The sequence below is a fragment of the Zalophus californianus genome, chromosome 5 (genome assembly GCF_009762305.2).
Source record: "Zalophus californianus isolate mZalCal1 chromosome 5, mZalCal1.pri.v2, whole genome shotgun sequence".
In the NCBI taxonomy this organism is placed as follows: Eukaryota; Metazoa; Chordata; class Mammalia; order Carnivora; family Otariidae; genus Zalophus; species Zalophus californianus.
This window is the reverse complement of record NC_045599.1, coordinates 125,208,453-125,234,379: the sequence shown is the minus strand read 5'-3', so window position 1 is coordinate 125,234,379 and position 25,927 is coordinate 125,208,453. Positions and strand designations below refer to the sequence as shown.

At 33.0% G+C, this 25,927-nt stretch overlaps 1 protein-coding gene across 1 annotated transcript in view; it reads left to right on the top strand.

The window, feature by feature from the left end:
• The window catches only part of NIPBL (NIPBL cohesin loading factor), a 198,218-nt gene that overhangs the window by 141,414 nt on the left and 30,877 nt on the right, over positions 1-25,927 (top strand). Inside the window, 17 exon segments of the mRNA XM_035727556.1 lie at positions 211-297; positions 2,780-3,011; positions 3,812-3,963; positions 4,536-4,616; positions 5,335-5,435; positions 6,742-6,880; positions 8,791-8,873; positions 9,458-9,590; positions 10,442-10,585; positions 13,017-13,106; positions 14,174-14,388; positions 14,499-14,601; positions 15,201-15,299; positions 15,401-15,547; positions 18,807-18,941; positions 19,773-19,871; positions 21,216-21,269. Of these exon segments, the coding sequence (XP_035583449.1) occupies positions 211-297; positions 2,780-3,011; positions 3,812-3,963; positions 4,536-4,616; positions 5,335-5,435; positions 6,742-6,880; positions 8,791-8,873; positions 9,458-9,590; positions 10,442-10,585; positions 13,017-13,106; positions 14,174-14,388; positions 14,499-14,601; positions 15,201-15,299; positions 15,401-15,547; positions 18,807-18,941; positions 19,773-19,871; positions 21,216-21,269 (2,094 nt within the window).

Sequence of the window (25,927 nt, the reverse complement as noted above, 5' to 3'; positions counted from 1 at the left end):
CTTTTCTGTCTTTCAGAAACAAGTGATTAATTCTCTACATAATTCAGATTTAAGTAGAGAATCTAAGGTGGGAAAATTTTCCCACTCTTTAAGCGGGTGGTAATGTTATATGTTCCGTAGCCCAAAGGTGGTAATTGTACATGTTTCTTGAATAATTTATCACTTTTACCAATGATTGATTAAATATATATATATATGTTGCTATTTTAGCTTTCCACTGACAAAACTGTGAAAGTCCTAAATATCTTGGAGAAGAATATTCAAGATGGGTCAAAGCTTTCCACTTTGTTAAATCATGTAAGTTCAAGATCCATATTGTTAATTTTACCTTTACTATTGTTAAGATACAAGTTTTTTTCAAAAGAATTCTGATTTTACAGGGGAAGTCTCAAATTTCTTTTTTTTTTTTTTTTTGAGCTTGTTACATTCATTAGCAGTTCTACTAAATTACACTTTTAGTAATTCATAATTACATTGTTGATTCACAGCTTTAACCTAAACAGACAACAGATGTAAATTCATTTCAATTTACGGGACTGTTCCTTAATTTTACATTATGTTCTTCCTTGTGTATGATTGTGTTTAAAATATTTTTTTCATTTATGAAATGATAGTAATTCTTGTTTGAAATGATAGTAATTCTTTTTCTTGACCTTCCTGAAGAATTAAATAGAAACCTTATATTTGTATCCTAAAACAGTAATCCTTCTATACCTTTTTTTTTTTTTTTTTTTTAGATTTTATTTATTTGCGAGAGAGAGCACACACAAGTGGGGGGAGGGATCAAGGGAAAGGGAGTAGCAGACTCCCACCTGAGCAGGGAGCCCATCGTGGGGCTTGATCCCAGGACCCTGAGATCATGACCTGAGCAGAACGTAGACACTTAACCAACTAAACCACCCAGGCACCCCTATACCATTTTATACCTAGTTCAAATGGTCATTGAAAGGATTAAATAATTTAATTCATGTAAAGTGCTTAACAATGTTTCCATATATTAAGTTCTCAATAAACATTAACAGCAACTGTTAATATATTTTAGTACCTTTATGTCAAAAACAGTAGCAACGTAATGTAATGGTTTATAAACTGATAAAAGTAAATTGCCTGGAATCTTCCTTCTTAGCACTGTAGCAGACTTTAAAAATCATGTGTATTCAAATTGATCTTGATAGCTCTACCATTAATGAATACAAACACTAATACAGGCATTAAAATGAGATTAGAATTTGGGAAAGTTTTAAGTTACTGAATTTTCCTTATTGCAGAAAATTTCCAAACCACAAGCTCAAAAAGGTCCATATTCTCATCTAACAATAACCACTATTAACACTTTTGATATATGGTATTTCCATTCTCATATATGCATATATACTGTATATATTTAGTACATGCACTGGATCTTAGAAATGTTCTTGAGTTTGCCAAAGCCACAGGATTGCTAAGTGATCTACTAAAAAAAATGTAGAAAAATAAACTCAGATGTATTTCTATGGTTTCTTAAATATATCTGTACTTTTCCAATGCCCTTTTTAAATCAGCTTTTGAATCAGAAACAAAGGGCTTAAAGAAAGGGGGGGCTTAAAGAAACCCATAGTGGCAATCTGCTGCATCCTTAGTCTTCAAACTATATTTGAAACACTTTGACAAGAAACTGTAATTAATCTCAAGAATCTTGAGTTCTGGAGAGCTGGCTGACTCAATTCCTGAAGCCGTAACATTATTTAATGTGTTGCAGATAATCTTAACATTTTACATGAATGATAAACCTCCTTAACTGACTCTTCCATACAGCAATTTTAAAATTAAAGAAAAGCTGCTTTATCTTACTTTTATGAGTAGGTATGTAAGCAGTAAAATGGAAGAAAGCTTAGAGAGTTAGGAAAAAAGTAATGGAGTTTGTAGGCATTAGTGATTGGAAAGCCCTTCTTGTGCTTTTATTTGTTTCATTTCCCAATGTATATGCTTTGAATAGCATGCATTTGAAAGTATTCCTAGAGTATAAAGTTAGTATTTCATAAGTAAACATGTGATAGGAGGATTTTCACTCTAAGATTAAAAACACTCCTTCCCATTGGTAATGTAAGTTACTAGTGTGTAAATTAAAATGCAATCTTCTGTCAGTTGTCGAATTATCCATTTTAGAAAATAAATTATGTTTTCGGTAGTCTGCATAATAACAACTTTTTAATATCTGTTTCAAAAATAACTTTTTGAAAAACAAATAATGGGAATGATTGAGTCAATAACATTTTACTACTTTTAAATGCAGCTCTACCATTCGTTTTAATTTTCGCTTTGTTCTCACAACAGCAAGCAGAACTTGCAGAGTTTTGACTATCATGTTTATACTCCAAACAAAATTATTTATATACAATTACAGTCTTTCCTAAAATCTTAGGTTTGGATAAAGTACATGGAAGATACTATAATTTTGTTATTGGAGCGTCATCTAGTGGTGAATTAGGAGATAGAATATATTATATTTGAAAACTTTGAAACAAAAATCTTAAAGTAACATCAGTATTTGTACTTCATTCCTGATGTTCATGAATATATATGTACATGCATCGGGGTGCCTGGCTGGCTCAGTCAGTAGATAGAGCACATGACTCTTGATCTTGGGCTCATGAGTTCAAGCACCACATTGGGCTTAGAGCTTACTTAAAAAAAATGTATATACATCAAAACACCATGAAAATCGAATATATCATAATTTTTTAATATTTTAACCTATAAATGTTTATTTCCATTTCATTAACAATGTACTGTTTTATAGAATAACGATACTGAAGAAGAAGAAAGATTATGGAGAGACCTTATTATGGAGAGAGTTACAAAATCAGCAGATGCCTGTCTTACAACTATCAACATTATGACATCCCCTAACATGCCAAAAGCTGTATATATTGAGGATGTAATTGAAAGAGTTATACAGTACACTAAATTTCATTTGCAGAATACACTCTATCCTCAGTATGATCCTGTTTACAGATTAGATCCTCACGGAGGTTAGTTTGCCTTTTTATATTGGAAGTTTTTGAATATTATGTCAGAATTATCTGTTAATTTTATTATGTTGGATGGGTCAGAATGCAATAACTTAAAATGGCACAAAAATTACTAGATCATATAAATTGTAATAAATACTGGCTTTGATGTGGCTAGAGTTAGAACTTTTAGTTAATCCAGTACTTGTTCAAGAATAATGTCTTTAACAAATATTTACATACAATAGAAGTAATTTCTACTGGTCAGGGAAAATCCCAGATAATATTAGCTTCTGGTTCTATTTATCACTTCACCATAATTTTATGCAGAATATTAGTTATCTACAAAATGGATTGATTTAAGATGTATAATCTTTCTCTTATTTATAACCTGAATAAATGAGCAGTGAAATAGTTAACATGTACATGTAATGAGAAGGGGACATACTTGGTTTATGAATAATATACAATTAATTACTTATTGTTTAATAATTGCAAGTTAAAGGGAAATACAATCTTACTGTCCTGCACCAATGAGAAAAAATAGAAATAAAGATACATATTTTACAAGAATTTAGTAGCCACTGGAATGTACCATAGATTATCTGTTATAAGAATGATTACTTGCTATCTAAATATCCCTAGAGAAAATTTTCTGTTTTAATAAATAACCGGCTTTATTTGCCAGGTTATATTTTTATGTAGCACAACCCCCCCCCAAAAAAAGTGTTCCCTTAATTCAGAATACAGTTTTATTACTGTTTATTAAAAATTATTAAAAGTTGATAAATTACTTGTTTGAATTTTTTCTTTCATTTTAGGAGGCTTGTTAAGTTCAAAGGCAAAACGGGCTAAATGTTCTACCCATAAGCAGAGAGTAATAGTAATGCTTTATAATAAAGTTTGTGACATTGTTAGCAGCTTATCAGAATTGCTAGAGATACAGCTTCTTACAGACACAACAATTCTTCAGGTAAGGTGTTTTTTTTTAAGGATTTTGTTCAATTTTAGACCAAACGATGTAAGAATAGAGGGTCTAAGTGAGTTCAGTATAACCTTGCTTGCTCGGTGATAATGCCAACACTATTTTAATTTTTTCCATTCAGAATATATATAAAATGAAGAAATACAAGTCCAGGGAAGTTTTAAAAAGAAACATTTAGGGCAAAAGATAGGTGAATATAGTATAAACTCTAAACTCCATAAATTCTTTGAAAGGTAAATGATTACTTCCTTTGAAATATGCCAGAATATTTTCATCCAGAGTAGCGAAATGTACTGTTTCTTTATATTGTAACATTTATCAACTCAAAATGTGGAGATCAGAGGAATGACGGCTATGGAAAGAAAGTATGTACTAATGTACTCTGCTTGAGGGTGAAAGGAGCAGAGAAAGAACTAGATTGATACTAATGATTAATGAGGGGAAAGAAAATGACCTCTCGGTTTTTTCCAGTAAGTTTATGAATGTTTTGGAATTTAGTTAAGTTAGAATGTTACCGAAATCAACTAGAGATGTGTACTGATTACGTTTTGTGTGTGCAGGTATCATCAATGGGAATAACACCATTTTTTGTGGAAAATGTCAGTGAACTACAATTATGTGCCATTAAGTTAGTCACTGCAGTAAGTATAAATTCATACTTTTAGTTATCCCCCTGGAAAAATAATATTGATATCATTTAATCCAAATTTGCAAAAATTAATGCAGATTGAAGTTTTCTATAGATTTATTTCAGCATAAGGACTATTTTTGTGTGCCTTATATTTTAAACTTTTCTAAATTTTTATTTTATTTAAATTCAATTAATTAACATATAGTATATTATTAGTTTCAGAGGTAGAGTTCAGTGATTCATCAGTCTTATATAATACCCAGTGCTCATTACATCACGTGCCTCCTTAATGTCCCATCACCCAGTTACCCCATCCCTCCACTCCCTCCCCTCCAGCATCCCTCAGTTTGTTTCCTATGATAAAGAATCTCTTATGGTTTGTCTCCTTCTCTGAGTTTGTCTTGTTTTATTTTTCCCTTCTAAATTTTTAAAAAATATCTCCGTTAATAATTCCTTAATATCTACAATTAAGTCAGAATTGTTTAAAATCATTTACATTTTGTCTTTCCATCTCCAAGATAGTATACCCCTCTAAATAAAACTAGTATACTCTAACTTCTACAAGAATGTTATAATTAATGATGGAAAAGTTGTGTAAATTAAGTCACTGTCATTGAAGATGTTGAAAACATTTTCATTGTAAATGGCAGATATTTTTTATCATGTGATATCATTTTTGTTTTCAAATAAATATAAACTAAGTTTGAAATCTTATAATTACTAAACAGGTATTCTCAAGATACGAAAAACATAGGCAGTTAATTTTGGAAGAAATTTTTACTTCACTTGCAAGATTACCAACCAGCAAGAGGAGTTTGAGGAACTTCAGGTGACTAATTATATCCAAGGCTAAGTACAGCGAAGAATTACATTATATTGTAGTCCTTATAAATTTATTCCTTAACTGTGATTTTTATTTTAGTGATCAAATAAAAGGCAATTTAGTCAGAGCAGCATGAAGAATAGCTTGGGTATGTGAAAAAGCAGTGCATGTTTGGGGGACTTAAGTTCATTGATTCTCAGGTGTAAAGATCTATGACAGGGTATTTCAGTCATGATGCTTTTGACATTTTGGGCAGTTAATACTTTGTTGTGAAAGGCTGTTCTGTACATGGTAAGATGTTTAGCAGCATCCTGACCTATAACTTCTAGATGACAAGAGAACAACCCACCTACCCACCCCCTCCAATTGTGACAGCCAAAATTTTCTCTAGACACTGGCAGATGTCCCCTGAGGGGCAAAATCACCCCTGATTAAGCCATGTTAGGGAATATGGCTTGAAAAAGTCAAAGGCAGTTCAAGTGTTTTATAAGCCATACTAAGGAACTTGGACTTAATCCTTTATACAGTAGAAAGTCATTAAATAATATGTTTAAAAGCTGGAAGATTACTCTGGCAGCAGTGTGGAGAATAGACGTGAAGATTAAAAGCTCTTAAATCACTAAGCAACAGGGTAACTAAGAAATGTTATCCACTGCTGTAGTCAGCATTATTGTCTTTTTTGTCCTAGGGAATCATCATCATTATCGTAACTATTATAATTTCCTGAGTGATTAAGTGTGTTGACCTGGCATATAGGGTTATATTTAGATTGTTTTGAAGGTTGTCTTATGTAAAATAATTATCAGCATATAAGAGAATTCTTATACCTTTACAGTATCTGTAGACTTAAAGATTTAAATTTGGTTTTTTTATATTCTATGTCACTGCCCTCATACCCTAGCACAGATGATCAAGAGCTGACTGAATCAGATTTTAATAAGAAAATGAGTACCAGAATGTAGGGACATTTGGAAATCTAGAAGACTTTTCTCATTTTAAAAATCATTTTGAGAAATATTTGATATTTTTCATGTATAAATCTTTGCCTGCAGTGCATATAGAGTATAGAAATTTGTATTAAATATTGCATTTTCCTTTGACTATTTTAATTATCTAAGTATGTATAGACATTGAATTGGTACTTTCTCTAATTTATTAAAAATAATTTGACTTAAGGACACTATTACAAGGACTAAAGATAATGCCTAGAAATATTAGTAAAGCATCCTGAAATTTTCAGTTGATAGATGACATGTAGAGTGAAATTCTCCTCATTCTTTGTATGATTTAAATATTTTCTTCTCCGTGAAAGGTTAAATAGTAGTGATATGGATGGAGAGCCTATGTATATTCAGATGGTTACGGCACTGGTTTTACAACTAATTCAGTGTGTTGTACACTTACCATCATCAGAGAAGGACTCTAATTCAGAAGAGGACTCAAATAAAAAAGTAAGGAATCTTTTATAACTTTGTACTTTTATAGGAAGAAGCACCTAAATTCTCTGCCATTCTTAAAAAACTGACGTTCTTAATTAGAGCCTTATGGTTGGTCATTAGGATCCTTGTAGAGCACTAGACTAATTTTTAGGAGACATGAGTTCTGGTACTGACTATTTTGTCTACCAATCATGAGACATATGGATCATTTTAATCAGAGTTTCTTTCTTCAGCTATAAAATGAGAATGATAATAGCTAACAAGCCTTTCATACCAACCACTAAGTTTGAAGTTAGATAGTGAATGTGCAAGTGAATATTATAATATATAATATCTGTACTACTCCATACCATATAATTGTAATATAATTAATGTAATTCCCATGCAGAAGATGAGTTTATGCCTCACTGTTGAGTAACTATAACCAAGATTTGCTCTTAGCTTTGTAGCTTTTACCCGTCAAAGCTTATAATTTTTCCAGGTCCTTAGAGTATTATAAAAGGTTAAAAAGAAACAGGAATGATTTTGTTTCTCTCTTCCGTTATTTTCAGAATTTTGTGTATGTGTATAATAGTATATAATTAAGTAAGTGAAAAATGCCTATCAAAAATTTGAGGTCGTTCTCCCAATCTGATTATTTTCTCTCCAATCTTTCCTTCCTTGTCTTTGGTGACACGTATCACAAGAAAGTTTATCTGCCTCCATTTACTTATTTATTTAGTTATCTGCATACATTTGACATAGAATTTTTGTTTTTTTAAGATTTTATTTATTTATTTGACAGAGAGAGACACAGTGAGAGAAGGAACACAAGCAGAGGGAATGGGAGAGGGAGAAGCAGGCTTCCCGCTGAGCAGCGAGCCTGATGCAGGGCTTGATCCCAGGATGCTGGGATCATGACCTGAGCCAAAGGCAGAACTTAATGACTGGGCCACCCAGGCACCCCTGACGTCAAATTTTTTAAACTTACATAAATGATATAGTGACATATTTACAGCTATTTTTTCAGTCAACATTGTTTTTAATACATAATAACTAATACTTCTCTTGACTTGGGTTAATATATATAACTGTATCACGATTTAAGAGTTTCTCTAGGTATACTTAGAAGTAGAATATTAAATCATAGTGTACATGTATTTTTTTTGTACATGTATTTTTAACTTTACTAGAACTTGTCAGTTTGCTCAAAAAAGTATTATTCTAGCTTATTTTCTTTCTTTTAGATTTTGCCTAGTCAGTCTGAAATGATACCATGTTCTATTTTGCATTTTCCTGGTAACTAGTGAGCTTTTTCATGTATTTTTTCACCTTTGGGTTTCCAGAACTTTGAATTGACTGTTCATATCTTAATCTTGAAATTTCTCATGAAGGAATTGAATTTTATTTTGTACTGCAGCATTTCCTAAACTTGGAACTTGAAATGTCTTTTTGTAAATTCTTTTTGTATTTTCAGTCAATTTCTTCTTCTGACCTAGATCATAAGAAATTATTGATACTGCATTTGCTAACCACATTTGTGTTACTCTTTCATATTTTAATAAACTAAAATGAACTCAGTATTTTTACTTAGTTTTTATAAAGTATTGAAATGTGTTTACTGATTGTAGCTTCTGTCTTTATATATAAAAATAGTTTAAGCTTCTTTTTTTTAGAGAAGGAAGAGGGAGAGAGGCAGAGGGAGGGAGAGAGAGAAACTTAAGCAGGCTCCATGCCCATAGCAGGGTTCCATCTCAGGACCCTAAAATCATGACCTGAGTTGAAATCAAGAGTCGATGCTTCACCATCTGAGCCATCCACGTGCCCCATAAGCTTCTTAATGTTTAAATGTATTGCCCCTATTCAGTAATAACATGACAGCAACTGAATGAACTTATTTTTTTGATTCTTATATCTATGTAAATTCATTTTTCTCAATCTAGGTTGACCAAGATGTTGTCATTACCAACTCTTATGAAACAGCCATGAGAACAGCCCAAAACTTCCTTTCCATCTTCCTTAAAAAGTGAGCAAAACTAATATAATCTGATTTTTATTTCCCCAGTATAGAAAATAGTTCATTTATTTTAGGTAAATGGTTAATCCAATTTCCTGCCATAACCTGAACCTTAAATATGTCACCTTTGTCCTTGGTCTCCTAATCTTTAAAATGAGGCATTTGAAATACTAAAATCTTCTTGGGAACTTACTTATATGTTTGACTCCACAAGTTGAAGTACTAGATTGAAATTCTGTAATTTTTCTTCAGTAAATATTGGAGAATTCTAATTGAATAGGAAAGTTTGTAGAGAGTGGTTTAGTCGGCCTTCATAAGAATTTGTGGTAATCTCAGAGAAAGAGTGGTCATTTTTAAAAATTGGTGTGCTTGCTGAAAAACAATGTTTATACTAGGCAATAAATGAATTCCCTAGCAGGGGAAAGAATAAAATTTGAGAAATAGATTCATTTTATGCCATGTTATATTTAATGTACTCTCTTATAACTTGTTATTAGATATGGGGAAAAGAAAACTTAGTTAACAAAATTTCAATCGTATTGGTAGACATGTCACCTAAATTCACAGCCTTTTCACTATTTATCTTCGAACAGATGTGGTAGTAAGCAAGGTGAAGAAGATTACAGACCACTATTTGAAAATTTTGTTCAAGACCTTCTTTCAACAGTCAATAAGCCTGAATGGCCAGCTGCTGAACTACTCCTTAGTTTGTTAGGGAGACTGTTGGTAAGAGTATAGCATTTAAAGATTATTAGATTACTAGAAGACAACATAATGAGGATGTACTCTGATTCACAGATGATGAATTCTTTAAAAATGTGTAAGGAAATATGACCATTGCATCTTTATTTTTGCATGTGCATAACTGTACACAGTATTGTCAGTATTTTGTAGAAAACTTTGAAATCTTGTGATTTTGGTGCTTTCATTTCATTACATAAGATAGCAGTGCTTTAAAAACTTTTTTCTTTGGTTTGGAAGTGCCATATTGTTAGTTAAAAGCATCTCAACACTGAGTCATAAGTTACTGCAGTTAATTCATTTCAAAGCATGAAACTGATTAACATGAACACTTTGTCATCATTAAGAGTATTTCTAAAAACATGACAGTTTCTAGTTCTCATGTAATACAATAGGAAAATGCAAAGAAATATTATGATTTCTCTTTTTATTTTTAAAATTTATTTAAACTTGTGCAATGCAAATTGTTATAAAGCTTTTGGGACCTTACTTTCTGTGAACCAGAAAATGTAATAATACTATTCTGAAACCAAGATAACATTTCATAGGCATTAGAATTCCAGGATAAGAAATTCTTATTCAGTAATATCCCATTTTTCACAAGTAAGCAGTTGAGCCTACATTTAAAGAAAATGACTGTGTTCTTAGGATTAATCTATACTTTTTTTTTTTCATGAAAATGTTCAGATTCCAGAAACTCAAAAGGCAGTCACTTATGGAACAATATCACAAAAATTGTTTAAATTTCAGATAATACAACATAGATTTGGAATTTATATGATAAACTGCTCTAAAAATTTATAAATTGATTAAATTAAAATTATTTTTATGTTTAGGTTCATCAATTCAGTAACAAGTCAACAGAGATGGCTTTAAGAGTGGCATCTCTTGATTACCTTGGAACTGTTGCTGCACGATTAAGGAAAGATGCGGTTACAAGCAAAATGGATCAGGGGTCTATAGAACGAATTTTAAAACAGGTATTGAGATAAAGGATTAAAATTATGGGGATAAATATTAGTTAAGTACTTTCTTTAGGTATTCTTATATTAGTGTTGCATTTCATTTTATAGATTCAAAGTAAGATCTTACATTTCTAAAAGTGAGCTTTTCAAAATCCCCACAGAGAAAGTTAATACCGTAGGGTATATTATAGTGTCTAACAGGAACTTTTAAGTGATTTATATAAATCCTTAGTTTACTTTCTTTCTGTGAACTGCTTTTATAAATGTATGATGCTGTTTTCTGTTTCGTTTAAGTTTTATTTAATTCTTTAGTTTACTAAGATGATTTAGCATTCCCAATCAAGTCATTTTATACCTTTGAATTTTGATAATTTTTTATATTGGGGAAAAGTGAGGAGGTCTTCCTTTCATTTTATTAGATAGAGATTTCATGTCTGGCAAAAAAAGTATTTTATTGCTCCACTTTTTTTTTTTTAAGTGTGGGTGAGGTGCTAGTAATGCTAAAAGTGACTTAAGAAAATTATTAGGTAAATGATCTCTAATCCTACCATATACAACTGTTTTCATTTTCTTTCTACTCTTTTTTTTTTAATATTCATAGCCATATTCATACTGGCCATTAGAAACGCCTTTTATATTTTTTTAGTGTACTTTGTATTTTGAAATAATTTATATTACTAATATAATAATTTATATATTAAACACAAAAAAGAGGAATAGTACAGAGTTCCCACAAACCTTTCTCCCAAATTCCTTAATTCCTTAATTGTTGATAATTTATAACATTTGCTTTATCTTTGTGCAACATTTACATGCATGCAAAATATACATGTATATCTGTGTGTTTCTGTGTATATGTCACGTATATCTGTGTGTTTTTTTTTTCTGAACTGTTTGAGCAAACTTAATGCCCCCATTACCCTTGAATTTCAAAGTATGGTTCCCTGGACAAGAAGTGCTAATATTTACATCACCTAGGGACTTGCTGGAAACGCAAATTCTCAGGACTTTCCTACTGAATAGAAAATTCCTGTGGGTGGGGCCCAGCATTGCTTTTTGATAGACCCTCCAGGTGATTCTAATGAATGCTAAAGTTTGAGAACCACTGCTTAGTGTATATTTTCTATAAACAAGAACTCTTGCTTAAATATTCCAGTACACTTCTAAAAAGCAAGAAATTACCATTAATATGATACTCCCATCTAAAATAATGCTGCCATTCCTATTCTATTTCATGGGTTATAATTTGTTGCTATCATTATTTTAATGCTCAGATTGTCCTAGATACAACCAGTGAGAGCCCCTTTTAGCTGGCTTTTGTATCTTTTTTATATATTCCCATCCCATCTTTCTTTGAGAACTTTACTTTGTGGCACAAGATATTTCAGGATCCTCAATCCTCTTTTACTTTCCTTGCCTCAGCCCTGGAATCTGCCATTTCACCAAATACTACTGGTTCTTTTTCTTGGAGAATGGTAATTTAGAAACAAAGACCTAGGTACCAAGTTTCAGTATTTCTTAGAGTGGACCTAGGACTTCTTCATTACATATGATCATGTCGGTTGTACACTGTAAAACTTGAGGGGAGGGATCATTTGTAAATATTCTTATGGTTCTTGATATACCTCCACCTCGCTTTTGGACAATTTACACTGTCCTAGTTTACATTGCTATGATGGATTTCTCCATGTATCCATTTCGCCACACTCTTAAACATGGGTTATTCTAGTCTTTGTTTTCTACTTAGAGATATTCTAAACCATATTGGCATTTTGTGTGGTAAAGCTAGAGTATAAGCTGTAGGCATGAATGTCAGCTCACAGTTTCTCGCTCTATATTGTTCATGACAGGACCTTAAGATTCAGTATCTTTCTGTTCCTAGATCAAGTGAACATATATTTAATATCCTACATGAAATAAAGTACTGTTTTGTATTATAAATAAAAGTATTTCTCTTTCAGAATGTTTTTAAATATCCCAAAGACAGCTATAACAAATAGTAAAACAGATAATAACAGTTTCCATTTTTAGATTAAAAGTTTGGAATGGCCTCTTTTTTTCCATACAGAAAACCAGTGCTAGGACCTTCCTATTTCTGAATACTTAACACTTATTCTGATATTTATTCCACTTACCTACGCACCTTCTTCAAATAAAGATGACATATAGTTCATAAAAAGGCCAGTCTCAGTCTCAGCTATCAATTAACATTTTTCAAAAATAGCATTCCTTTTTTTTTTTTAAGATTTTATTTATTTATTAGAGAGAGAGTATGAGCAGAGTGAAGGGCAGAGGGAGAAGCAGATTCCCCCTGAGCAGGGAGCCCGATGTGGGGCTCGATGCCAGGACTCCAGGATCATGACCTGAGGCTGAAGGCAGACGCCCAACCAAATGAGCCACCTAGGCACCCCATATCTTTTTTGTTCTTACTTGGTTTATTTTATAGGTTTCAGGAGGCGAAGATGAAATACAACAACTGCAGAAAGCATTGCTTGATTACTTGGATGAAAACACTGAGACCGATCCTTCACTAGTGGTAGGAACCTTCTCTCCCTTTTTTGGAAATAACACATCAGATTCAAATTGGGTCTGAAAGAAGATTGGGAAGTGTCCTGAAAAGGAAAGTTATTTGGAATACTGATTTTTGAAACAGAAGGGTACTCGATGATCTAAACAAAAAAGAATGATTATAGATTGATTTGTCTCATGAAATTCTGGTACAGATATTATATTACACTAAACTGGTGTGACATGGGAAATAGTTAGACATCTTTTCATAGTTATCTTTGAGACTGAGCTAGATCATTTCTTCTCACAGTGGACATGGCCCAGGTTGTGTTTGAGGTGATCTATTAGCATATGAAAAGAAGGTATTAGAATTCCATGTGTATATTTATTTTTAAATATAATCCTTAATTATATTTTTATGTAAATTATATATCCAAATTATTAGTATAATAGGTTCATATATAAAATTTATAAACTGTATTAGGAAACAGTATGCATGCAGTAGGGTACTTTTTTTATTTTTTTTGCTGATGGGATATACAGTCTAAAGAGATAACTAAGATTTTCAGCCAACTACTGCTGGTTTTCAGTCTCCGTTGAAAGGAACAGATTACAGGTGTGCCTCAGTATTAAAATATTTCAATAATAACTGGCTGTGTATTTCTTGAAGAAGTAAGGGGGTATTTTGAAAGTCACTAAAGTTTTTACCTTTAGACTCGTATCCTATTGTTCTAAACTTTCCCAGTTGACCTATCTTCTGTATAATTTTACTGACCTATGTGTGATACTGTCGTTTGTTAAGTAATTGATAGTAGTATTCTAGATTTAATACAACTGTGTTTATCAAATTATCTTTTGACATCATTAATACAAGTGTTAAGACAAAGTAAAATAATAAGTTTTCTATCATTCGATAGTCAAACCTTCCCAGCTTTCTTAAAATCTGTTTTTATCTGCTGGAAGTTACTTTAAAGTACACCTTAATATTTATTCCTGATAGTGAGCATTTTATCAATGGATTGGAAATTTTGTTAATTTCATTTTGAAATTTTGCTAATTTCATCAAGCTCAAGTCTTAATCTATTTTCTTTTCAGTTTTCTCGCAAATTCTATATAGCCCAGTGGTTCCGTGACACAACTCTGGAAACAGAAAAAGCGATGAAATCACAAAAAGACGAAGAATCATCTGAAGGAACACATCATGCGAAGGAAGTTGAGACAACTGGTCAAATCATGCATCGAGCTGAAAACCGGAAAAAGTTTCTTAGAAGCATTATCAAAACCACACCTTCTCAGTTCAGCACATTAAAGTAAGATCCAGAGAGAAGCATCTTACATTTTCAGTTAGTTATGTCTCTGATACCTATTTATCTTTGCAAAAAAATTAAATAAATAAAAATTTAATGACTTTTTGTTGTAGGATGAACTCTGATACTGTGGACTATGATGATGCTTGTTTGATTGTTCGATACTTGGCCTCTATGAGGCCGTTTGCCCAGAGCTTTGATATTTATTTGACACAGGTAAACTGGACCAGAATTCCTTATGCAATGATATTGATTTTTCTGATTATGGATATTTGTGGGGTAGTTTATGTCTATTCGTTGTTGAGAACAGATATTTTAAGAGATTATGAAAGTAGCATTTGTTTCTGTGTTCCATATTTGTTAAAGGTCTTTTTTTTTTTGCTTGACTTTTACATATTGATTGTTGTTTTACAGATAAATGGGTATATATCTGTATGAATATACATACGTGGTGTAGGTAGAATGATGTTGTTACTGAATTACCAAATTATTACTTAAATGATACTACATATCCTGAATTAGTTACTCATAGCAAGGTTTTAATAGGGCTACATGTCCTTGCAAAGGAAACATAGCAATAAAAAACAGGTTTAATTGAGAATGCCAGGATAAAGGAAGGCCCTAGAGTATAGAATGCCTCACTGTACTGACCTTCAAGTTAAAACTTTGGATCAGTAAGATAACATCTTTTATTCATACGAAAGTTAAAGGGATGTAAATAAAGTATTTTCATTTCTTTTGCATGTTTTCATGTTATTTTTTGTTAAATGTTATATATTCTTCAAATTTTGAAAATATCAATGTTTGCTTGGCAGATCCTTCGAGTTCTTGGTGAAAATGCAATTGCCGTTCGAACAAAAGCAATGAAGTGTTTATCTGAGGTTGTTGCTGTAGACCCCAGTATTCTAGCAAGGGTAAAGAAGAGCACAAATGATTCTTATTATTTGAGTACTGCATTCAAGTTAAAATATTAGCTCTACTTAGTATAAATTATATTTTCTTCATTTTCCTTTAGCTTGATATGCAACGAGGAGTTCATGGACGATTAATGGATAACTCCACTAGTGTTCGAGAAGCAGCAGTAGAATTATTAGGTCGATTTGTTCTTTGTCGACCTCAGCTTGCTGAGCAGTATTATGATATGCTGATTGAAAGAATATTGGTATGTTTGTCATTTTTTTATGATTCATAAATATAATTTTGCCTTTCTAGTATCACATTTTTTTAATTGTTAAACTAGAAAAGTAGATATCAGTCATATATTTATATTTCCTAATCTCTATACTGTAGCAACTTTCTAAAGGGGGACGTGTTTCTCCCCCCCCCAGCCCCAGAAAACCTGTCAATGTTTATTTCACATATCCACCCTAAAGACAGTTTAAACCAGATTGAGAATTAAAAGCTAAGATTTGTGACCCTATAGTGCTGACAAGTCAGTGGGTTGGAAGGCAGGGGAAGCTAGCAGGTACTCCTGGTGCCAAGAATTGAATCCAGAAAGTGGTGGCTGGACAGCAGAGTATTGGGCAGATTCTAATCTCCAGTCTCCCAGATTTAGAAAGCAGAAAAAGGTCCTCCATTCCTTCCTTACCTTGAGCTGAGAATTAAAGAGTCCTAATGATTGGACAGAGTGCCAGCAAGGGCAGGAGACACCGATTTCAAACCCACTCAGCCCCAGGCCCAAACAAAGAACTGAAGAAGGGCTTGTTTCAAGAGGAGGACTGCTCGATAGTGTAAAACAAATCATTGTTGAAAATTGGACTCCTTTTTTCAAGTACTACTGCCTTTTAATGGGGCAAGTTTACATTGAGTAAATGATAGGAACTACAATGGCATAAATATTTTGGACAGGAATGTAGAATAAATTTGTATGTATGTATATAAACAAGAAGAACTATTTCATTGAGAGCTAAGTGCAGAATTTTGGTATCTGGCTATATTTTTGGATCCTTTGTGTACATCTGCATGTTTCCTTAAAGCTGAATTATGGCAAGCTTTAGATACCTGCAAATGAAATGAGAAAGCCATTTGAGTCTTAAGAACAAACTTAAGAAATACTATTCTAAGATATTCTTTTCTTGTATGTCATGGAATTCTCTGGCTCTGAAGCCTTTTCCTGGATAATAAAAGGAAACAGGGAACATTGGCATTACAGAATATCTGTGGAATCTCCACATCACCCACTACAGGCATACTGACTGCTGTTAACAGAAGTGTGTCAGGCACAGGATTGGGTGTTCCCACAGTGACACGTTTATCACCTTTAGTCTGCTATCAGAATATTATGTGACTGAGAGTTCAAGATAATTTCAGCTTCAACTAGCATAAAATCTTGATTGAAACAATTAAGGAAAGAGTGGAAGAAATTTTTTCCTTTTAGTGCCTTAGTCTTTTCAAGAATGAAAGGCGAAATCAAGAAGATTCTCAAAGCTAATGAACTGAGAGCACCTACCCAAGTAGTATATCCTAAAATATTTTCATGATTGTCAGAATGCATAATGGAAATAATTTGTACATTAAGCGTCCAGTGCTTTTTATTTATTTTTAAAACTCTTTAATTATGGGGTGCCTGGGTGGCTCAGTTGGTTAAGCGACTGCCTTCGGCTCAGGTCATGATCCTGGAGTCCCGGGATCGAGTCCCGCATCGGGTTCCCTGCTCAGCAGGGAGTCTGCTTCTCCCTCAGACCTTCTTCCCTCTCATGCTCGCTCTCATTCTCTCTCTCTCAAATAAATAAAGTCTTTAAAAAAAAAAACTCTTTAATTATGAAAACTACCACCATATTTCATCTATATTTTTTGCTAAATTAGTTTAAATTAAATATTTTGCTACTTCTGTGGATACTTCAGCCTACCTCTCCAAAAAATGTGGGTACTGCCCTTATAAACAAAAACCATTATCTCACCCAACCAAATTAACAGTCTCTAAATACATCTAATCACCAGTTTATATTCAAATTCTCCAATTGTCGCAAAAATTGGTGGAAAAAATTTATTTTCTAGCTTTTTTTTTTTTTAAACAGAATCCAGTCAAAGATCATACTTTGCATTTGGTGATCATGTTTTAAAATTTAGAGTATTGACGGCGCGTAGGTGGCTCAGATGGTTAAGCATCTGCCTTCAGCTCAGGTCATGATCCCAGAGTCCTTGAGATTGAGTCCCGCATCGGGCTCCCTGCCCCTTAGGAGCCTGCTTCTCCCTCTGCCTCTCTCTCTCTCTTTCTGTCTCTCATGGATAAAAAAAATAAAATCTTTTAAAAATAAATAAATAAAATTTAGACTATTGGGTGCCTGGGTGGCTCAGTCGTTAAGCGGCTGCCTTCGGCTCAGGTCATGATCCAAGAGTCCTGGGATCGAGTCCCACATCGGGCTCCCTGCTCAGCGAGAAGCCTGCTTCTCCCTCTCCCACTCCCCTGTTTGTGTTCCTGCTCTCACTGTCTCTGTCAAATTAATAAATAAAATCTTTAAAAAATAATAAGATTTAGAGTATTCTCCCTTTTTTATACACTTCCCCCATGAATTGACTCATTTAAAAAGACCAAGGTCAGTCTTATTATTTCCTCATGGTTTTGTTTAATTTGTTCTTTCGTTTCTTGTATTTCTTATTAACTATAAGATGATTGGGACAATGGTTCGATTAGATTTAGATTTAACACTTTTGTTAAAAATACTTCATATGCAGGGCGCCTGGGTGCCTCAGTCGTTAAGCGTCTGCCTTTGGCTCAGGTCATGATCCCAGAGTCCTAGGATCAAGCCCCGCATCAGGCTCCCTGCTCAGTGGGAAGCCTTCTTCTCCCTCTCCCACTCCCCCTGCTTGTGTTCCCTCTCTCTCTGTGTCTCTCTCTGTCAAATAAATAAATAAAATCTTAAAAAAAAAAATACTTCAGGGGCGCCTGAGTGGCTCAGTCGTTAAGCGTCTGCCTTCGGCTCAGGTCATGATCCCAGGGTCCTGGGATCAAGCCCCACATCGGGCTCCCTGCTCAGCGGGAAGCCTGCTTCTCCCTCTCCCACTCCCCCTGCTTGTGTTCCCTCTCTTGCTGTGTCTCTCTCTGTCAAATAAATAAATAAAATCTTTAAAGAAAAAAAAAAAAATACTTCATATGCTGTTTAAGTGCCACTATTCTAAAAGCTTCATATTTGTTATCCCATTTAATTTTGGTGAGCTTATGTCCTAGTCTTGTGTTCAGTGCTGTTTAATATTTTTGCATGTCTTGGATATCATATTTTAAAAGTAAAACAATATAATAACCCATATTTGTAGTAACAATAAGAAAGCATAGAAAGAGGAAATATATAGACCATCTTTTATCATGTTAAAAGTCAATAGACTGCTTGATGGTACTTATTTTCTAATTTCATTTTATCACATTTCATACATCTGAGCAGCTTGATTTTTTCTGATATTTAAAAATACTTTTCTGTTCTTAGGATACTGGTATCAGTGTCAGGAAAAGGGTAATAAAGATTCTAAGAGACATCTGTATTGAACAACCAACATTTCCAAAAATTACGGAAATGTGTGTAAAAATGATTCGCAGAGTCAATGATGAAGAGGGCATTAAGGTAAGATGAATTGGTGACTACTTTAAAATTCATTTTTCATTAGTGTTTTAAATAATTTAATGTTTATTGTATCTAAATTTGTTGATATATATGTAAAATATGACTTACAAAACCTTTACAAGTGAGTCAATGTTTTTAGGTTATAAATTCAAAAAAGACATACTTTCTTACATTTTTATTTCTAGATCTTACATAAATAAAATCTGATCTTTCTCAACCAATTGAATTATAATATTTAATGTCATTGTGATTACATTATATGCAGGAAGTTTATTATCAAATTAATTTTCAGGTGGTATGTATTTGGTTTTCTAAGTTAATAAATACTTCTTTGAAAGTTTGATCTTGTTCATTAAAGAATTTATGTGTATATGATTGTCCCTGTGTTTGCTTTTGTGTTTGTTTTTAGCAACTTCTCCCCAAAAGTAGTAAAAATATTTTTTAGTTTGATCAAAAACATTTGAGGGTATACTATGCAGATTTCCTAGGCTAGGCATAGTATCACCTATTTAAAATTTTTACCAATTGAAAAAGATTATAAATTTAAGAAACTAATTGATTGCTTTTAAAAACAGAAATTCATGCCAAAAATTCATGGTAGTTTATTTTTTGATTAGTTATTTATAGCTTTGTTTGAGACTTTTTTTTTTTTAATAAATTCTTTGCCCACCATGGGGCTTGAACTCATGACCCAGAGATCAAGAGTTGCATGCTCTAGTGACTGAATCAGCCGGGTGCCCCAACTTTGTTTTAGGTTTTAATGAGAATTTGGGATTGAGAATTTTGCCATGTTTGTTGTAGTTGTGTAGTTTGAAATTTTCTTTCTTCTAGAAATTAGTAAATGAAACATTCCAAAAACTCTGGTTTACTCCAACTCCACACAATGACAAAGAAGCAATGACAAGGAAAATTTTAAACATCACTGATGTGGTAAGGACTCGAACAAAGGTGTGGTCCCTGTGGGTGCAAACCTAGTTTAGGCCTACCCCTCATACAAAGAAGAGACAGTGATGAGGTAATCATTGATGCTTAATGATGCTTAATCTTGACATTTAATACTACTATAGTTGACCCTTCAGCTGCACAGGTCCACTTATACACGGATTTATTTCAGTAAATACAGTTTTCTCTTCCTTACGATTTTTTTTACTACTATTTTCTCTCCTCTAGCTTACTCCATTACTGTAAGAGTATAGTATATAATACATATATCATACAACATATGTGTTAATCAACTGTTTTTGTTATTGGTAAGGCTTCGGGTCAGCAGTAGGCTATTAAAAGTTAAGTTTTGGGGAAATTAAAGTTATACACAGATTTTCAACTGTGCAAGGGGTCAGCATCCCTAAACCCTGCATTGTTCAGGGTCAACTGTACTTCCCTTACTTTACATTTCTGGAGATACTCAAGGGCTGCAAAGAAGATGAGATTGGCATTTCTACAAAACCACTTCTTGGCATTCGTTCACTTACAAGCACTGATACTGAAATTTTCCATATTCCTCCACTGATTGAAAACTGAGAGGGGGAGGAGAAGTGGATGAATAGGTAACAGTAGCTTAGGGATAGCAACCTCAAATGAGATAGTACTTTTTCAGAAAACATGAGTTAAGATTAGTTTCATTATGTTTAATTATACACATAAGCTATAAACTTTTTTGACCCAGAATACTTTTTATGTTTTGAACATAAGTTTTGTATTGTCATTTACAAGTTCATCTCTGTTTCACTCATGCCTTTAAATCTGCTATCTAGAAGGAAAATAATAAGCAAACATTTCTCTTTGTTGTTTTAAACCTTACAGATTTTTCTAATTGAAGTTATTATTCAAAATGTAATATCATATATTTTTTAAGTTTTTATTTAATTCTAGTTAGTTAACATACAGTGTAATAAGAGTTTCCAGTGTACAATATAGTGATTCAGCACTTCCATACATCACCCAGTGTTCATCACAACAGATGCACTCCTGAATCCCTCTCACCTATTTCACCCATCCTCCCATCCACCTGTCCTGTAATACCTTATTTAATTTCAATACATTAAACTAATTTCTTGAATATCTTAAGTGTTTTTAAAATAAAATTGTTTAGCATTGGTAAATTATTGGTTTATTAAAAGAACAGTTTACTTTAAAAATAATTTTTTAAAGGAGAGCATTGAGACATTTATATACCTCAGGCTAAAACATAGCAAAGGTTTGGTTTTTGTTTTGTTTTTCAGATTTTTAAGTAAATTTCTAATTTTGATAGTTTCACCATATTTTCCTGCTTAGGTTGCAGCATGCAGAGATACTGGATATGACTGGTTTGAGCAACTCCTTCAAAACGTGAGTGTTACTTTGACTCCTGATAACAAATAACATGAAATTTAATAGAAGGTCAGTTCTTTGTAAGCTTTATGATTTAAAAGAACCTTTTCAGTTATTTTTTAAGAATTTGCCTTTTGAGGGAGAACATTTATTTCAGTATATTAGGCTGAATGTGTTGGTTAATATCCCTATTTAATCAATTATTCAGTTGCCTGTTATAAGTAAGTTTTCTAAATCAGTAATTGAAATTCTATCTTCTCTGCCTTCCAGATAATTATTTTTTTCTTATCCCTTTAATTTAAATATTAGACATGAAATCTACAGATTTACGGATTGCATTAAATACATATTTACATTATTTGACATGTTATAAAAGTGTGTAGAATTTCCTATAATAGTACAGAATTAAACCACAGTTGTTATTCTTTAAAAATCTCATAATGGAAATGTTTATCTTCCTATGAATTTTTTTATTTCAGAAATTTTTAAATAGATAGAAGTACCCATCACCCAGCTTCAAAAATTATCAGCATTTTCCCAATCTTACTTTATCTCTAATCCTGCCCCTATATTTTTTTAAATTATTTTTTTCTTGGTTATAATACTTCTAAAGCAAACCCCATACTTTATATCATTTCACCATAAACATTTTAGTGTCTATCTTTAACAGAAATTATTTTTAAAAAGTAACCAGAATATCATTATCATCTATATCAAAATAAACATTAATAAGTTATTCCCTAATATCTAATTACCTATTCAATGTTCATATTTCCCTGATTGTCTCAAAAATGTATTTGTATATTTGGTTTGCAGTTGCTTTGGTTGATACGGCTCTTAAGTCTCTTCTCTTAATCTATGATAGTCGACCCCTCACCCCTTTTTTTTCATGCCACTTATATGTTTTCCTATAGAATGTCCCACATTCTAGATTTCATAGATCTTTTCCTTCTGGTGTCATTTAAGTTGTTCCTCTATTTGCCATTTTTTTTTTCCTGTAGACTCTTAGATCTAGAGCCTTACTGAAGTTCAGTTTTGGGAGTAGGAGACAAGATACTTCATAGATGATGCTGAATATTACTGCATCACATCAGGAGGCACATAATGTTTGTTTATCCTACTTTCAGTGATCTTTCAGTTTAGATGTTGTCAACCTGGTGTACCTTATAATGAGTTTGTTCATTTTTTTAATATCAGCACAAATGAACAGATTTGTATGTCTTTTTATTTTATTTAGGAGGGGGAAGGGCAGAAGGAGAGGGAGAAAGAGAATCTTTACCAGGCTCCATGCCCAGCACCAGCCTTTTACAGGGCTCGATCTCACAGCCGTGAGATCATGACCTGAACCGAAATCAAGTCAGACGTTTAACCAACTGAGCCACCCAGCTGCCCTGTCTTTGTATTTGAAACGTTGCAATCATAAGTCTTTTTGAAGTTCAGATTGTCCCATCTTTGCCCAGTGGTAGCCCCTTCCAGTCGGTCTTGTATCCTTTTGATACAACCTTATTACTCTTTTGTAACTGATCACTTTTTGCCTCTACAAGATGTCCTAGACTCAGCTTGCACATTTTCTGCCCCAAACCTGAAATCAGCCATTTTTCCAAAGAGCCCTAATTTGGATTTGGATGCTGCAGATGTTCTTTGCTGATGGGTTATCATAGCTTTGGGCCTTTTCCAGAGGACAGAGCTAAAAAATGTGTTTTTTAGAAAGGCAAAAATAAATCAAGAATTTATATTGATTGTTTTATTCAAATTTTTTATTATGGAAGTCTATTTCTTTGGTTTTATTCTTTCCCTTAGGCTAAAAATCTTGGTTCCCAAGGAAAGGAGCATAATTTCTTACTTGCTTTGCCCTACTGTATTAACAATAACATTATTGGATACAGTTTTTAAGATTGCTTTGCATTTCTTTTTATCTATAGCTTACTAAAGATATATTATTAAAAGTCTACTTTTTTCTTTCTGAAGGGGGTGGAGGGCCAGAGGGAGAGGGAGAGAGAGAATCTTAAGCAGGCTCCATCTCACAACCCTGAGATCATGACCTGCACCAAAATCAAGAGTCATAGGCTCAACTTACTGAGCCGCCCAGGCACCCCATTAAAAGCCCTTCTTGAAATAAATTTTTTCTGTTTGATTATATCAGCAATCTACAGCTAGTTAAGTCCATTTATTTCTGTTTACTTCTGTATGTTTAATGATATTTTTAGCAGTCATTAAATTATTTTCTTGAGTCACAATCAAGATACAGAATATCACCCTTCAAAGCTTTGTGACTTTTTGTAGTTGGTCCTCTTCCCTTGGCCCTGGGAAACTATCAGTCTACTTTTTGTCACTACAGTTATATCTTTTGTAGAATTTCGTATCAGTGGAATCATACATACAACATGTAGTTTTTTTGTTGTGACTTCTTTTAATTAGCAAAATGTTGCTGGTATACTAATATTTTATTCATTTTTTTGCTGACTGTTATCAGTAGTACAGATGTATAGTAATTTCTTTATGAACTCACAAATTTATGGATTTGTGTTTCCAGTTTAGACTTTTCTGAATAACGCTGACATGAATATTTGTGTGCAAGTTTTTGTGTGGATGTGTGTTTTTATTTTTCTTGGGTAAATTTGTATGAGTGTGATTGCTGGGTCATGTGGTGAGTGAGAAACTGCCAGACTCTTTCCAAAATCGCTGAACCATTTTGTATTTCTACCAGCAATGTTCCAGTTGTTCTACATTCTCACCAATACTTGGTTTTGTCATTCTTTTTTTTTAATTATTATGTTAATCACCATACATTACATCATTAGTTTCTGATGTAGTGTTCCATGATTCATTGTTCGTGCATAACACCCAGTGCTCCATGCAGAACACACCCTCTTTAATACCCATCAAGAGGCTAACCCATCCCCCCACCCCCCTCCCCTCTAGAACCTTCAGTTTGTTTCTCAGAGTCCATCATCTGTCATGGTTCATCTCCCCCTCCGATTTCCCCCCCTTCATTCTTCCCCTCCTGCTATCTTCTTTTCTTTTTTTCCTTAACATATATTGCATTATTTGTTTCAGAGGTACAGATCTGTAATTTAACAGTCTTGGCAGAATTCACAGCACTCACCATAGCACATACCCTCCCCAATGTCTGTGACCCAGCCACCCCATCCCTCCCACCCCCCTTTGTCATTCATTTTAACTTTAGCCATCTGATGGTGTGCAGTAATATGTTGCTTTTAAAAAATTTTTAAGATGCCTTTTTTAAACATCTTCATGGTATTTGCTTATGTTCTTCAGTCTGTAATATCTTAAGTTCTCTTCCTAAATCATCTTCCATATATCATCTTTTATTTCATAATTTTACATAATATATTTGATATCATTTTCCTCCTAAGTCAAATAATTAGCTCTATATTACAAAGTATTGTGACCATCTTAGTTATATTTATGTCAGCCATTCCAGATGGGACATAATAATTTCTAAAGGACTCTACAACCACATGTTTCATCTGATAATTACAATAAGTGAGTACGAATTAATTGTCGCTATCAGAAATGTCATTATTTAGTATTCCAAAAAAGGATCTAAGATTATACCCATATGTATTATTGGCAAGTTAGAAGCAGAAAGGAGATGACTAGATTTAGAATCTCTCAGCAGGAAGTTCTCTGGTCTTTATATCTTTACTTTCTAGTCCTCTTCAGCTAGTTGTTCATTTAGTTCTTTCTCCCTATTGTCTAATTTTACTTTAGTTTCTGACAACAGTTTAGTTTATCAGTTACACTGTGACTTTGTGATACAGTCATTAGACTAGCAGAATTTAGTTTAATGAAAGAAATAAAGCTTAAAAATATTTATTATAGATGCATGTAACAGTTATAGCAGTTATAACATGTATGCATAACTTTTAAGAGAGGCTAGGAAGGATATAGAGAATGGACTACTATAGAATCATTGGAAATTCTTGAGTCAAGAATAATTAGTGCTCATAGCTGCGCCTGGCTGGCTCAGTTGGTAGAGCATACAGCTCTTGATCTTGAGGTTGTGAGTTTGAGCCCACACTGGGGGTAGAGTTTCAAAAAATATGTATATATATATACACACACACATATATATATATATTTAAATATATAATTAAAGAATTATATATATTTTATTTTAAAGAATTTTTTTTTAAACAATAATTAGCACACTTTGGGCGCCTGGGTGGCTCAGTTGGTTAAGTGTCTGCCTTCCTCTCGGGTCATGATCCCAGGGTCCTGGGATTGAGCCCCACCTTGGGCTTCCTGCTCAGTGAGGAGCCTGCTTCTCCCTCTCCTGCTCTCATGCTTGTGTTCCCCCTCTCTGTCTGTCAAATAAATAAATAAAATCTTAAAAAAAAAATAATTAACACACTTCAACTATTTCCGCATGAGCTCATATACACATTCCACTCCATCCAGTTTCCACTGTTTCTCATTTTTATTATTTGTATGTTGAGTGAGTTTATGGATCAGTGATTCTCAACTCATGAAATGTGGTTTGTTTGTTTTTTTAAGGAAACTTAGAGTACTATAGCTTCAAAATCAGACATGCACCAAACTGTCCACCAACTAAATAATTTTGTTAATATGTTATATATACATACACACACTTTAAATGTATGCGTATTCATTGCCTTTATAACCTTTAATGAATTCATAGCTTTTTTTGC